This window comes from Siphateles boraxobius, unplaced genomic scaffold, assembly GCF_051911475.1.
Source record: "Siphateles boraxobius isolate OS27281-9 unplaced genomic scaffold, OSU_SipBor_1 16, whole genome shotgun sequence".
Classification (NCBI taxonomy): domain Eukaryota; kingdom Metazoa; phylum Chordata; class Actinopteri; order Cypriniformes; family Leuciscidae; genus Siphateles; species Siphateles boraxobius.
The window spans coordinates 763,336-778,067 of NW_027508766.1; the positions used below are offsets into that span (position 1 = coordinate 763,336).

At 42.5% G+C, this 14,732-nt stretch overlaps 1 protein-coding gene across 1 annotated transcript in view; it reads right to left on the reverse strand.

Annotated features, from left to right (window-relative positions):
- Positions 1–754: 754 nt before the first annotated feature.
- The window catches only part of fibcd1b (fibrinogen C domain containing 1b), a 197,597-nt gene continuing 183,619 nt past the window's right edge, over positions 755–14,732 (reverse strand). The window contains exons 7-9 of the mRNA XM_077231061.1: positions 12,568–12,747; positions 3,295–3,559; positions 755–3,061 (exon numbers count right to left, since the gene is read on the reverse strand). Of these exons, the coding sequence (XP_077087176.1) occupies positions 3,055–3,061; positions 3,295–3,559; positions 12,568–12,747 (452 nt within the window). The 3' untranslated portion in view covers positions 755–3,054. The remainder of the gene's footprint in view (positions 3,062–3,294; positions 3,560–12,567; positions 12,748–14,732) is intronic.

Genomic DNA, 14,732 nt, shown 5'->3' on the forward strand with positions numbered 1-14,732 from the left:
AGCGGCGGCGACTCCCCCGCTCCCTCCCGGACGGCAGCCGCCCCTCCAATTCCCAGGCGGCCGGCAGCGAGCTCGGCTGTCCCCCCGGCAACTCACTCCAGCGCACCGCCTCGAGTGTCTATGGCCGCGAGCCCCCCGCTCCCTGCTCCTCCCCTGCCCGGCGGATGGCTGCAGGCTCCGGCCCACGGTGAGCGGCGACGACTTGCGCACCATGCTCGATGGCACCGCGGATTCCCCACAGCGGCGAGGACTCTCTGACAGCGCGTTCCTCCCTCTTCCCGGGCTTCGGCACCAGTGTAGCAATGTTCAGGGAAGAAGGAGGCGGGAACCGGCGAACAATCAAAATATACTTTATTTTAAATAAAATAAACAAACCAAAATACCGCTAGCAGCCCCTCGCGGACGACTGCTGGCTACCGAAAATAAATATAACTGCCAGCAGCCCCTCGCGGACGACTGCTGGCTAAAATAAAATGAAATACAAATACAAATACAGAAACAAAACCCAACACAACTAAAATACAGGCCTGTTCCGCTCTCGATCATCAACGTCGTCGCTCCTCCTTTATGCTTCCGCTCCTCCGTGAGAGATGCGAGACCGGTGTGCTACACAGGTGTTGCTCATTAGCAATCGCACCACCGGTCTCGCGCCGTTCTCTCACGTCCCTCGGCCGTCCTTCGCCACATACGGATGCACAGAAAAGACACACAGGATATCTATCTTAAAATCCATGCAGTGCCATTGCAGAAATCAGTTTATTTATATGTTATTTATTGTTGTTTTTTTATATGCACACAATAAAGAGCCAATGTCATACACAGAAGTAACAATTCACTTTTCTTCTTTATAAGTATATTTTCTGTTTCAGTCATACAGTCACACACACACACATACACACACACACACACACACACACACACACACACACACACACACATACAAACACACACACACACACACACACACACACACACACACACACACACACACACACACACACACACACACACACACACACACACACACACACACACACACACACACACACACACACACACACACACACAATCATAGAGACCCTTAATTACAAATTATTTCAAATTTTTATCTGTCCAGTTATAATGTGCCCTCTTTTTGTCCTTTGTTGACTTCTATTTCCTTCATTCTTTTTTATCAGTCTCCTTATGTTCAGGGGATCATTACCATGGCAACGCACAGTAGAAATGTTATTGACAGCTGAACAGGCAGCATGGTTAACTTTGAAAGAAATGATGACAGAAAAAAGGGGCTGATTGCAACATATTGCCACAGAATGAGAGGTGTGTGTGTAATACACAACAGAGAAACAAACCGACAGAGGTAACTTCGTTAAAGTGGTGCAAACTTCGAGGAGTCTCCAGAGATAAGGACGAGCACTCATTGAAGAGTCTTGACAACATCCTGTAATGTTGCTTTTACAGTCATCTTCCCACATATTTTCTAGAGTAATGTACTCATTATTCGTTGGTATAGATTTAATGGATTTTATCAGCACTTTTGTCAGACCAGAATTTAAAAGAAGTCCATTCAAGAGACTTCAGTCCCGCACAACAGGCCATTCAATCCCCGTCACATGACTACAGGCATGATCAGGCCATTACGAGGATCTTTTCTACCGTACATTGTTTCATTTGTGTGCTTTTGTCAATTTCCCGTAAGAAAACATTTCACATGCGCTAAAAGTCTCTAAAACATACACATTATACATGAAATCTACATATCTTAAAGCTCTTGGTACATTTATAAAGTTCAAGATGAATGTATTCGTGTTCATACTTGCACAAGTTCATTCACAAATCAGCCTGAACACTTATTTTGTCTTTAAACATAAAAAAAACAACAACAATCAAACAGTGGAGGGAACAAAAGTTTTTTTAGTGCGTTAATCATGTTAAATACGTAAATATTTCTTTTCTGAATTCAAAATTACACAATTTAAACAAAGTACAATTAAACTGCCATTATCATGATAATGTTGATTTTTTATTTAAAAAAATAGGTTGAGAAAGGGATGATTTGCGAAACAGAAGCGAGAGAAAATGAGAAAGTCAGAAAAGAGCAAAGAAGAGAGAGCAATGAGCAGAGCAATTGTACTAAATGACACGTTGACCTTTTCCACTTCCAAAGGGGACCAAAGAAAACAAACTGAAGGAGTGAGGGAAGAGCAGAGAAGGAATAAATGAGAAGACCGGGAGGGAAAAAAGAAAGGGCGAGACATGAATGGAGGTGCTTGAGGTACACGAGGGGAAAGGAGCACAATATTCACGTTTAAGATGTCTGACCTTTGGAAAGTGAGTTGAAGAGAGAGACGGTAGTGAATGTGCTGATATACATGTTAGCGCTCACAAATAAAAGACGGCAGGGTGGCTCGTTTAAATTAGCGTTTTGACATGGGTTCTGAAGGCATGCGTGAACAAATGACGTGAATGTGAGTGCTAAGTAAACACAGCCGACCAATCTCGCCGGGCTGATAAAGAGATTTCCATAGAATGCTGAGACAGAAACGCACGCTCGGAAAGAAGACGAGACAATATCACATTTCCTTTTTTATCTCACTCACACACACATAAACAGCCTCCATCTGCCTATGAGCGAGACGAAGAGCCTTGCTGATGATCACTTTGCAATGGCGATCAGACAAAGTGGCCAATATGCTCGCTAATGGCCTGTCAGACAGATGAGAGATGAACTCCCACCAAATTCTTTGCACTCCTCTCCTCCCAGACCACCTCTCTCTCTCATTTCCCTCCCATCTTCCACATTTTCTTCTTTTATACTAACCACCTTCTTCAAGCATAAAAACTTAGCAGAGATTTGGTCTTGGCGTGTGTTCGGTGTAGGTCAGGAATCATTCCAACATTTCATTGTTGTACTTGTTATTTCTCTAACCAGTGGCAACATAATAGTACTCTTGATTCAGTGTCATTCTTATCAGAACCAAAGTATGACACGGAAGAGTAGTTGAGTCATTGCAGGAGTGAGCTGAGATCTGACAGCAGGGGTGTGAAGAAACTTCAAGGCCTGATGATAAAGAGATTGTCACATGAAGGGCAGGACTTACAGCCCAGCCACACGGCAGTGTGACTTTTCAGCCAAATTAATAAACAGGACAACAGAAAGCTCTCTTTCAGATCAGCAATAACAACTGTTCTTGTTGTTTTCCCACATAGTACGTTCCATATTTAAGTCTTTTAAACATTTATTTAAATTTTTTTCACTTCCTCACATTTAAATATTATTTTTTGCACGTTTACTTGCTCTCTCGCTCTTCGCGTGTTGGCCGAATCTTCATTTCTGTGAATTTGAGCGAGTACTGCCACCCGGTCCAGGACGACCACTCGATCCCGTCGGCGTAAGAGGTATGTTGTCCGCGCAGGTATTGGCCATTCAGGTTGGAGGTGTGACAGTTGCGGTACCACCAGGCACCGTGGTAGAACGAAGCGCAGTTGTTCTCTGAATGATCGTTGTCTCTGTCTTTCGTTGTGAACTTCATTCCGTTATGCTTTAGCAAAGAATCTCCTGTATATATCGGCCCATGTAAAAAAGAAGGGAAAAGAGGAGAAAGACAATTAAACTTCTGTTCAATAGTTTGAAGTTACTGTAGTAAGGGTGTACTCATTTGCATGTTACTATCACAGTGCGAGCGCAAACCTGGCGGAAACCGAGGCTAACACGGATATTACGCCATTGACTGGCGACTCCTCACCCCTGCTCACACGCCCCGTTTCCTTGGTTAAAATCGCAATTTTCTCACGATTTAGAAATAGTTGGAAACATTTGTGATATTGTAAGTAATCAACAAAACAAAATATATAGCATTGGCATAGTTTTCTATTTGCATGTGTTTTCTTCAGTGGCAGCATGTTGAGCTCTCTCGGTCACCGCAAAAAACATTAATATTTATGTGTATTATTACTGTTTAACATGTGTTTTGTATTTTAATATATTTTAAAATGTAATTTATTCTTGTGATGGCAAAGCGTATTATATTAATGTTAAAAATATTTGTGATGCTTACTGTTTTTGTGGAAACCTTGATTCCCTTTCAAGGGATCTCGAGCTGCGTTGAGACGCGGTGGGACCGCTCTGCGTGATTGCGTCGTGAAGCACGTGTATAATCAGTCCAATGTAAGAGCGAGACGTCATAGGCGGGTGACGTCATAGACCAGGAAGCTATAAAGCACACCAGAAAACAGACCGCGACAGCTTCTGTGCCTTCAGAAAGCGATCTGTGTATTCTGTCCTTGTCATATTTATTGTTGTCTGTCAAGTTGCAATATATATATATATATTATGGCAAAAGAGAGCAAGCAGGTTTGTGTTGTTCCCTGCCCACGTTATATCACGGGTGGGGACACACACATCAGCTATTTGTTACTATTTGCGAGTGGAGCATGCCACAATCAGTTCTCGAGTGGGCTGACTGTGAGCATTGCGAAAAGCTGTCTGTGAGGACGCTCCGCTCCCGCCGGGCGTTCTTTGAGGAGGACGGTTCGGTTTGCGCTCCCCGCGCGGGTCCCGCGGTTGCCGGGGCACGGCGGCAACTCGCATTTTGGGACGGATATGACAGCGGGGGTTGGGACGGGCTCCGCCCTATCTCAGCTTTCACCTGTCAGATCCAGTGCAGGCGATTTCCGGTTCCGAGGAATTGGTATCGTTAGTGTTTTGTTTAGAAAAAAGAGAACAAAACAGATAAAGATATTAAGAAAAAGGCAGATGTTTGAGTTTTCAATAAATAAATAAATAAGTCAGCTCATAACTCTGTTGAATAAAGAGGAGCTTTACAAGGAGGTTTATCTAGTGCTGTTGCTAGTTAAATATTTACTTGCCAGCTGAACATTATGAGAGTGAAAATAAAAAGTGTTTACTAGATGAAATATATCTAAAAACAGCAAAACTCTGTATCTCAGCCTACTCGTCGGGGACTGCTGTTTTTCCCTATCTCCAGACTGAGGTGTCGAGATTGGAATAAGCCGGTTTCTATTTTATGTGTTTAATGCCCAAACGTCTAACTATAGTAATGCTTTGGGTATTAAGTATCATGGTATGACAGTGCCTCGGGTTAAAGAGACGCTTGCGTGCTTTCTCTCTCCCGAGTCGGCGTCATCGTTTTTAACCCCGACGTTACCCACCAGCCATCTTAAATAAAAAAAATGTATTAGGCAGCACTGGTGGGTAAAGTATAAGGACATGGATGAATGTGAGGATGTCAGCACTGATGGTATTCAAGATTTGCGTCGTGCAAAAACAGATAAACTATACTGGGGAGGGACGGTTTCGAGAAATCGTTTCTCCTCTGCGTCCTCTGGGGGGGGGGCGACTCTCTGAGGAGGGTCGTAGCACGGCCAGTTCGGTTGTTTTCCTGCTGGTGGCATATATATATATAAACGTATGTATATATATATATATATATATATATATATATATATATAGTTTTTCTGATTTAAAAATAAAGAAAAATAAGAAATTATGTCTGTTCTTCTGGACGCTCCGCTTTCAAAAAAACTAAGAAATAAACCATTCAGCGGCGTTCCAGAGGTTTCTTCCTCACCAAACTAATGTTCCAGAGACTGCTGGGCGGGAGCAGTCTCGGTCTACTAAGCTCCTCGCAGCACAGAGTGCAAAACGAGCTTCACCATTTGGGCTCCTCCACAATCGAGGGGGACCTGGGTGGCGGTAGCAGTCTAGCTAGTTAGAGATATGCAAGATCTGAGGACTGTTTTATCTCTAAAATAGCTTGGACAAAGAGGAAGCCCTGACGCCGAGGCTATCAGGCTTCTAAGGGTGGTCCCCCCCGGGGTAGGGATGGTTTTAGAAATCGTTTCGCCTCGGCGCCCTCTGGGGTTCGACTCTCTGAGGAGGGTCGCAGCGCTGCCAGTTTGGTTTTCCTGCTGGTTCGCTGTTCAGGGCACCAAGGTGTCAGTGTCCCCAAACGATCCTCCGAGGGGGGCCGTAGAGCAGTCAGTTCGGTTTCCCTGCCGGGTCGCCGTTTCAGGGTGCCGAGGTGCCTGCTTTTTCCAATGATCCTCTGAGGAGGGTCGTAGGAACTAAGCTATTTAGAGGTAGGCAAGATCTATCGTCATCTCTAATAAAGCTTAGACAGGAAGTCCTGTCACAAAAAACGAGGCTATCAGGCTTCTGAGGGCTCCTCCGGGGGAGGGGCGGTTTTGATGAATCGTTTCTCCTCTGCTCCCTCTGGGGTGCGACTCTCTGAGGAGGGTCGCAGCTCTGCCAGTTCGGTTGTTCCCTGCCGGTTCGCCGTTCAGGGCACCGAGGTGTCAGCGTCCCCATACGATCCTCCTCCGAGGGTCGTAGAACGGTCGGCTCGGTTGTTCCCTGCCGGTTCGAAGCTTCAGGGCACCGTAGTGACTGTTCAAACATTACTTCATTGTTCCGAAACAGGATGAGGAGTTGCGTCCTACTCTAGACCTGCGTCATTTAAACAGCAGGTTTCAGAATCTTAAGTTCAAAGTATGCTTACGCTAAATATAATTGTGTCACAGACTCAGTCCGAGGACTGGTTTGTCACAATAGACTTAAAGGACGCTTACTTATCTATCCATCCTCATCACAGGAGGTTCTTGAGGTTTGCTTTCAGGGGCGAAGCATACCAGTATCGGGTTCTTCCATTCGGCCTAGGTTATCATCCCGTACCTTTACAATATGCGTGGATGCAGCTCTGGCTCCTCTGAGATTCCAGGGGATTCGCGTATTAAATTATATCGACGATTGGTTAATTTTAGCTCAGTCCGAGCTTTTGGCAGTTCAACATCGAGATGTCATTCTGTCCCACATAAGGAGGTTGGGTTTGCGGCTCAACACCAAAAAGTGTACTCCTCCCAGCTCAGAGGACCACTTTTCTAGGTGTAATATGGGATTCGACAACATGCAAGTACGTCTGTCTCCTGCGCGTATTTCTGCGTTTCTCAGCCGTACAGAATGTAAACTAGATCAGTCATTCACTGCAAAACAGTTTCTGAGACTGTTGGGGCTCATGGTAGTTGCGTCCAATGTAGTTACTTTTGGCCTTCTGTACATGAGTCCCCTGCAGTGGTGGCTCGGGACCAAGGGGTTTTCTCCGGGGGGAAATTCGTTTTCGCATGATCAAGGTCACGCGGCTATGCCTTTGTGCCTCGGTCATGTGGAAGTAACCTTGGTTCCTCACCCAGGGCCCAGTGCTGGGGGCTTCTTGTCGACGTGTCACGCTATCGACGGATGCTTCCCTCACAGGATGGGGGGCGGTCATGAGTGGCCGCTCTGTCAAAGGTCATTGGTTGGGGCTCATGGCAGTTGCGTCCAACGTAGTTACTTTTGGCCTTCTGTACTTGAGACCCTGCAGTAGTGGTTTAGGACCAAGGGGTTTTCTCCGAGGGGAAATCCGTTTTCGCATGATCAAGGTCACGTGGCTATTCCTTCGTGCCTCGGTCATGTGGAAGAACCTTGTTCCTCGCCCAGGCCCAGTGTTGGGGGCTTCTTGTCGACGCATAATCGGCCATCGGGTGGTGATGGCGCAGTGGATAAGACACATGCCTGTGGTGTGAGAGACCCGGGTTCGAATCCACTGTGAGACACCAATGTGTCTCTGAGCAAGACACTTAACCCCTAGTTGCTCCTGAGGCGTGCGACCTCTGACATATATAGCAATTGTAAGTCGCCAGCTAAATGAATAAATGTAAATGTAAATGCATAATGCTTTCGACGGATGCTTACCTAACAATTTGGGGGCAATCATGAGTGGTTGCTCGGCGAAGGGTCCGGACAACACACCGATGGTCTCGTATATCAGAGGAGATTTCCTGTTGAGGCAAGGGCCGTGGCCCGGGGAATTGAGACTTCACCCCGAGGTGGTGGAGCTTCTTAGGGAGAACTTCCGTCAACTCAAGTCGACCTTTTGCATCGTTTGTACAATGCATTGCCCTTTGTGGTTCTCCCTCACGCATTCAGCTCCGCTTGGACAGGACGTGATGTATTAGGTGTGGTTGACGCTACACCTGTACGCATTCCCGATATCTTTGCTCCTGGGAGTCTGGAGTTATGGGTACTGTGGGCTCGGCCTCTGAGGGGGCCCAGCTCATAGATTCAGGTCTCTCGACCGAGGTCGTGGAGACCATACTCCAGTCCAGAGCTCCCTCCACGAGAAGACTAAATATGCATTGACATGGAAACTGTTCTCTGCCTGGTGCAGAGAACGCCTTCTGAATCTTGTTTCTGCCCTGTTGGTATAGTACTTGATTTTTGTAATGAATGTTTCTTTGCTGGGTTATCTCTGAGGAGAGATCCTTAATTTCGTCTTCTCCGTGATACATGAGGCTGAGGCCTGCACGTACTTGGATTTGCACCTGGTTTTGTGGTAGTATTTCTTCACCCCAGGTCGGGTTTTATTTCTTAGTTCCCTACTAAATGTGTGGATCATTTGTGCTCTAGGCCTTCTGTCCTCCACCTTTAATACCCCAGATCAGGAAAAACTTAATCTGTTATGCCCTTTCTGGGCTTTGGATGCGTATGTCCACAGAGCTGCTCAGTGGCGTATATTTGAACAATTATTTGTCTGCTTCGGGTAACTTAAGATAGGTTGCCCTGCATCTAAACAGATAATGAGCAAGTGGGTAGTTGAGGCTATCTCACTTGCTTATGAAGCGGCCGGACAGCCTTCACCTATGGCTGTTCAGGCCCATTCTACAAGGAGTATGGCTGCCTCTAGGTTTTAATTTCGGGGGTTTCCCTTCAGGACATTTGTAATGCGGCAGGCTGGTCCTCACCACATACATTTGTCCGATTTTATGACCTAGACCTCTCCACTCCCGGGGCTAGGCTGCTTGCTTCTTAGTGTGCGCAAGGACTTCACACAGAACGGGCATTTCTTATTATGGCGTAGTGGGTATAGGGTTCCCACCGCGTCTCAACGCAGCTCGGAACGAGACGCTGCGTTCTCCTGCCATACTTCCTGCATTCCCTGATCGACTTGCTTCAGGCTTTTTCAGAAGCTGTCGTGGTCTGTTTTCTGGTGTGCTTTATAGCTTCCTGGTCTATGACGTCACCCGCCTATGACGTCTCGCTCTTCCATTGGACTGATTATAAACGTGCTTCACGACGCAATCACGCAGAGCGTTCCCACCGCGACTCAATGCAGCGTCTTGTTCCCTCTCAGGGAACCAGGGTTACATAAGTAACCTGAGACGTTTTCTTTTTCAATATTCTTTGATGAATCGCATATTCAAAAGAACAGCATTTATTTGGAATATAAATCTTTTGTAACATTATAAATATCTTTACTGTCCCTTTTGATCAACTGAATAATTTTGATTGCTGAACAAAAGTATTAATTTCTTTAAAAATTAAAAAAATTAAAAATCTTGAAATTGGATGAGCCTAAAAATAAACATTTTAGTTTATTACAAGTATAGTGCTTTACACAAGTTCCAGAGAAAAGCTGAAATCAACAATGGCAATGATAATCTCCCTACAAAGATACAACACAAATAATAATGCAATTAGGTATGTTGCAAGAAAATAGGGATAATAAAACAGAACTAAAACATTTTTTCCACAAACCAATTTGAACATTTTATATCTATCTTTTATTTCACTGATCCCTCCTGTACTCATATACAATTTTTTGACATTGTTATGCTATACAGAAGATTTCCCCCCAACCCAGTTTTAAAACCCTTGGTGTAAAAAACCCACTGGCATAAAGCACACAGTGGCATTATGTATTATTGTCTTTTCAAACCATTTCCAAAATATTCCACAGATATGCACTGCCTATTCTGTACACAGAGAGTGAAAGCATGCAATTAAATGATTGAACCCTCACCATAGATTGAACCATAATTTATATTTTAGTAAATGGGACTGAATGACCTACAGTGGTACAGTACATACAGCAGTTAAGCATGCATATCTCTGAATGAGAATGGCGTGAATGTGCTGCATATTTATGTTATTTTAAGAAGTATAGAATATTTTTTATATTGTAGCTTCTCTTTGTTTCTGCCACTCTGCCAGGCAAGTGTCTCAAGATCCAAAATACTTTCAGACCTAAATCTAAAGAATCAGCGAGTCAGCGGGGCAAGAGCATTAAAAGGGTCAACTTGTGGGTCAATGACAAGTCGTCTTCTCTCAAGATGTGTCTTGTAGTGTCTGTCTTATCTGATGGCAAAAGGCATTTGGTGTTATTGGCCAACAGAAACAAACCTTCCCTATTTCCACGTCTGAAAAGGAAATTTGGAAAGCCATCCTGCCTGCTGTCCACTTCACTGGATTTTGTTGGCAGGGTGGTGATGTGTCTGTTGCCCTATAAACTGTTTCTGTCAGCTCAACACGAACAGAGAACACATTCCAAACAAGAGCTTGAACACAGTATTCCATGGAGATAGGAGACAGGAAGAAAAAGAAAGTGTACCAGGATGAGTACAATAGAGGTAAATGTCAAGTGGTATTTCTAAACCTCTCTGGGATTTGTTCAGAACCATTTTATGTTTAACCTTTCATCCAGCCTAAAATACAGTGGATGATCCACAGAAGAGGAAAATGCTTCCAGAATGATAGCGCTAAACCTTCATTCCTCTTCTCTAAAAGCACATGACCTTGAAGATCTTCAATCTTCTGTTCCACAATCAGTTTTACTCAATAACGTCAAAGACAATACATCGAGAAACTGATCCCAGACCGGGGCTCAATTTCCCCATGGAAACGTACGTCATTCTAGCTTGACAGCTTTTGTCTGCAGCGATGAGAATAAGCCATTAGTCACACTAGGGTCGCACAAGCCCACAGAAAATGCTTGTATTGCTGCCGATGACATTTCTGCATTTAGAGTGTTATACTCAGACATGTCCTTGCAAACTCTCCGATTCGGTCACCTGCTCTTGGGAATCACGTTTGATTTGTCAAGGGGATATTATCATCTCAAAAAGCCTTCAGGTGATTTGGTAATACCATGCTACACTCTCTAAAAAGGCTTTGTATAAATGTGAAACCTGCATAAAACATACTGTAGGGGTGCAAACTTAAACGTGGTGCTCACATGCCGGCGTGAATAAGGAGTCACCTTGACACGGTCTGTACTTTGAGACGTATTAGGCCCCACCAGGCCGGTCCAGAGCACAAACTGCCTGTCAAAATTCAATGCAAATTATCTCAATAATACTCTCAACACTGTGATTAGGGAGACCTGTCAGGCAGCAAACAGGAAACCCAGCAGCTCAAGGGCATGAAGACTCTGCCCAGCAGAGACCACCTGCTCACTTGACACCAGTACTATAGACACGATCCAATTCGAGCCCAGATATATACATGCTGTCCAGACAGGAGATCTCTCACCTTTCTCTTTTACACTCTCTCCTAAGTGTATTTTCTTCAGCTTCTGCCCTTGAGTTCAAACTCAGAATGCTCTTTCTATTTCTGTTTATCCTGCTGCTCACTTGTTTCTTACCAGACTCTGAGGAGTTTTCCAAATCAGTTTGTGTGTAAGTTCTTGACATTTGACAAAGTCAATGATAGTAATCGACTGAAAGGTGTTTCATTTTCTGGATGTGTGTGTGTGTGTATGTGTGTGTGTGTGTGTGTGTGTGTGTGTGTGTGTGTGTGTGTGTGTGTGTGTGTGTGTGTGTGTGTGTGTGTGTGTGTGTGTGTGTGTGTGTGTGTGTGTGTGTGTGTGTGTGTGTGTGAGTGTGTGTGTGATTGTGAGGACTGGGTAATACAGTAATAACAATTTTTCTGATTAATAATGATAATGATTATTAAAATCATTTTTACTCAAACGCTGCATAAAAGATTACTTGAGATGTGAATGAGTTTGCAATCTTTTCTGAATGTGATGGAATAAAAATACTGCATCACAAAAGAATGACAAGAAACATCTTTCTATTGAGTGTACTAGCAGACTGCACGCAAAAACAACATTCAATATGACCAGTGTGGTCCGATTCACAAACAAATGATACTCATAGGTACTTATAGGTTCTTCTCAGTGAATAAACAACATAGAGTGTGACCAGTATAGTCTAGATCAAAAACAGATGACTTTTATGAGCAGTTCGTTTTAGTGAAATCAAAAAGATATTGTGACAAGTATAATCTGATTCATGAAATCACTCAAATGAGTTGGTTCAAATCGATGTGTTTTTCCAAATGTAATCAATTCTGAATCAAATCAAGAGCTTGTGAATCAGAATCAAATAGTATTAACAAATCCGTATTGATAACCAGTCTTAGTGGTTGTTTATGTGGCGATTTGCAGAGGAAGCATGACATATGCTGTGCTTGCAGCTGATAAGTGACTAAAGAGGGTATTAAGTGCCATGTCTATGCCATCAAGCACTGAAATGGACAAATTATCTGAATGAATAAGCAATTATTACTGTTGATATAGATTTAATCTTGCTAACTGATTTGCATACCAGCTCCAGTTAGTTGAATATTAAGCATGTGATTTAAACAAGGTAATTTAATTGCACAGTATTGAAGATACTGACCCAGGGTCTGTAGCTTTATGTATTTAATGTGTAAATATGTATGTGTACCTGCAGTGCCGGTGTAATCAGCAATGGTGAGGGGGTAACCATCATCCTCAGGATCAACAGAAAACAGCCCGACTCCAAAAACACCATACTGCGCAAAAGCTGTGCTGTTCTCAAAGTCTTCAAGATCTATGCGCAATTCGTAGTTTCCTTGGATAGAGAGAGCATGGATCTGTTTCAAACCTGATGAGAGAAAGAGAGAAATACCAATTCATTTTATGATTATTTTTACTCATAGAAAGTGTCATTGGATTATAAAGGTAACATGAATTAGGGCAGTGAATCGAGTAAAATGAATTAATTGCACAGATTTCTGTAGTTATATAAAATATATTTACACATCAAATCCCCAACTAAATGTAGAATAAGTAGTATATTTTAGTAGTAATAATTGTAAATAATTGTATATTTTGTAGTAGCTTATATTCAAAATAATATTTGTCAAGTATCATTATTAACAAGTACTGACAGGGATATATTCCCAATACCAGTACCATTCTTAAATTGATTTTTTTTAAAGTTTTTGGAGATAAAATGACACAATGATTCAACAATATATTTTAATACTTTTAACATTTAGTAGCAAACTGCAAATTATCCGACTATTGTTTTGTTTATCCTTTACAACAATTACAGAATCAATCTAATAATTTAAATTGAATTACAAGAATCATTGCATAAACCCATTATAATAAAATTCTCATTTAGCTTTGCCTTTAGTTATGAGAAATAACTCCATATGATGTTTCTGTCTTTCAATACTCTTTCTGCTTTACTTTTTAAATTAGGGATATCAGTTAATTTTGTTTCACTTCAAATCTTTTCTAACTATTTATTTGTTAAATAGGCCATGTCATAAAATTACCAGTGAAAACATTATGGGCCATATTTCCTAAACAGGGCAAATTAGCATGAGAGCACAATTCCAAAAAAAAGTTTTGAGTTTGATCTACTGACGATGCCCAAATGAAAGAACACAGCAACCAAGAGCAGCGCAAATGAGCATCTGGTTTGAGACATGCTTTTTCTGGGCGGTAAATAATGGCACAAATACCAGTAAATTGGCTAGTGCAAACTCTTAGTATGATTCATTTAAACACACTCTTATAACTTTTGCTTAGGTAAGGACTCAGACAGGGGAAAACGAAGGCTGCATAAATTATGTTAATTATATTTAACGTTACACAGCCGATCGCAAAAATGAAAACTTCTTTCCCCCATCCCTATAAATGTGTAGTTCGTTCTCACTCTCTGTGGCTTGCATATAAAACAATGTAATAAAACACTGAAATGATCAAACATCTATTATTATGCAGAGCAAATGCATACTTTCAAAATTCATAGACGACTACTATGCATCAAAGCTGCATGTAAAACAAACAGGTCTTAGGGGAGATTCGCTCTTTTTATATTTTGTTGTTTTTGCATCACATATCCAGCACTAGACCCACAAGCACCTGATAGGAAAAGTCTTGCAGCATCAACCTCACGTATAAACACTGAGCTGAATCATCAAAATGAATTTGACATGTATGGCACAGTGCGACTACAAATATATGAGTATACACACAAGGAAAGGGACAAAATTGATAAAGAAACGCAGAATGAAGGAAAAAATTAAGGAAACAGCTTCGAGGCTGGCTTCTATGAGTGCATACAAAACTTGAGCCTTTTTTGCCTTATGCAAAATAAATAAATAAAATGATTTTTTTTTTAAAGAGGAAAAGAAACCTGCTACTTTCACATGCAATTTACATAAATTTAATTCAGGCTTAATTAAAACCCTTGAGATTCTCCCTCGTTTGGAATAATTAAACATTGGGAGTATTTTATGCCCCTCTTGCTTTTCTACCAAAAAAGGGGCCCACAGGCAAGTCTGTGCGCATACAACTCAGGTGTGCCTGAACTTTCAATTAAAAATTATTGTAAAGACATTTCAAACGTAAGATCTAAGCAGCATTTGGTTTTGAATTATCATACTGATTGCTCAATTTACTAGCGAGATTGAATGTGAGTCAGAGTGTGCTGTTGGATGGCTTTATCGGGTAAATGTTTCTTCTTTGATTAATGCGAACTAAAGCAGAATTTTTTATATTTTCATATTTTGAATAGGGTTGGAACCAGTGGTTAAATTGGGCCGGGGCTCTCCGGGGCTCAGCCCCGACACA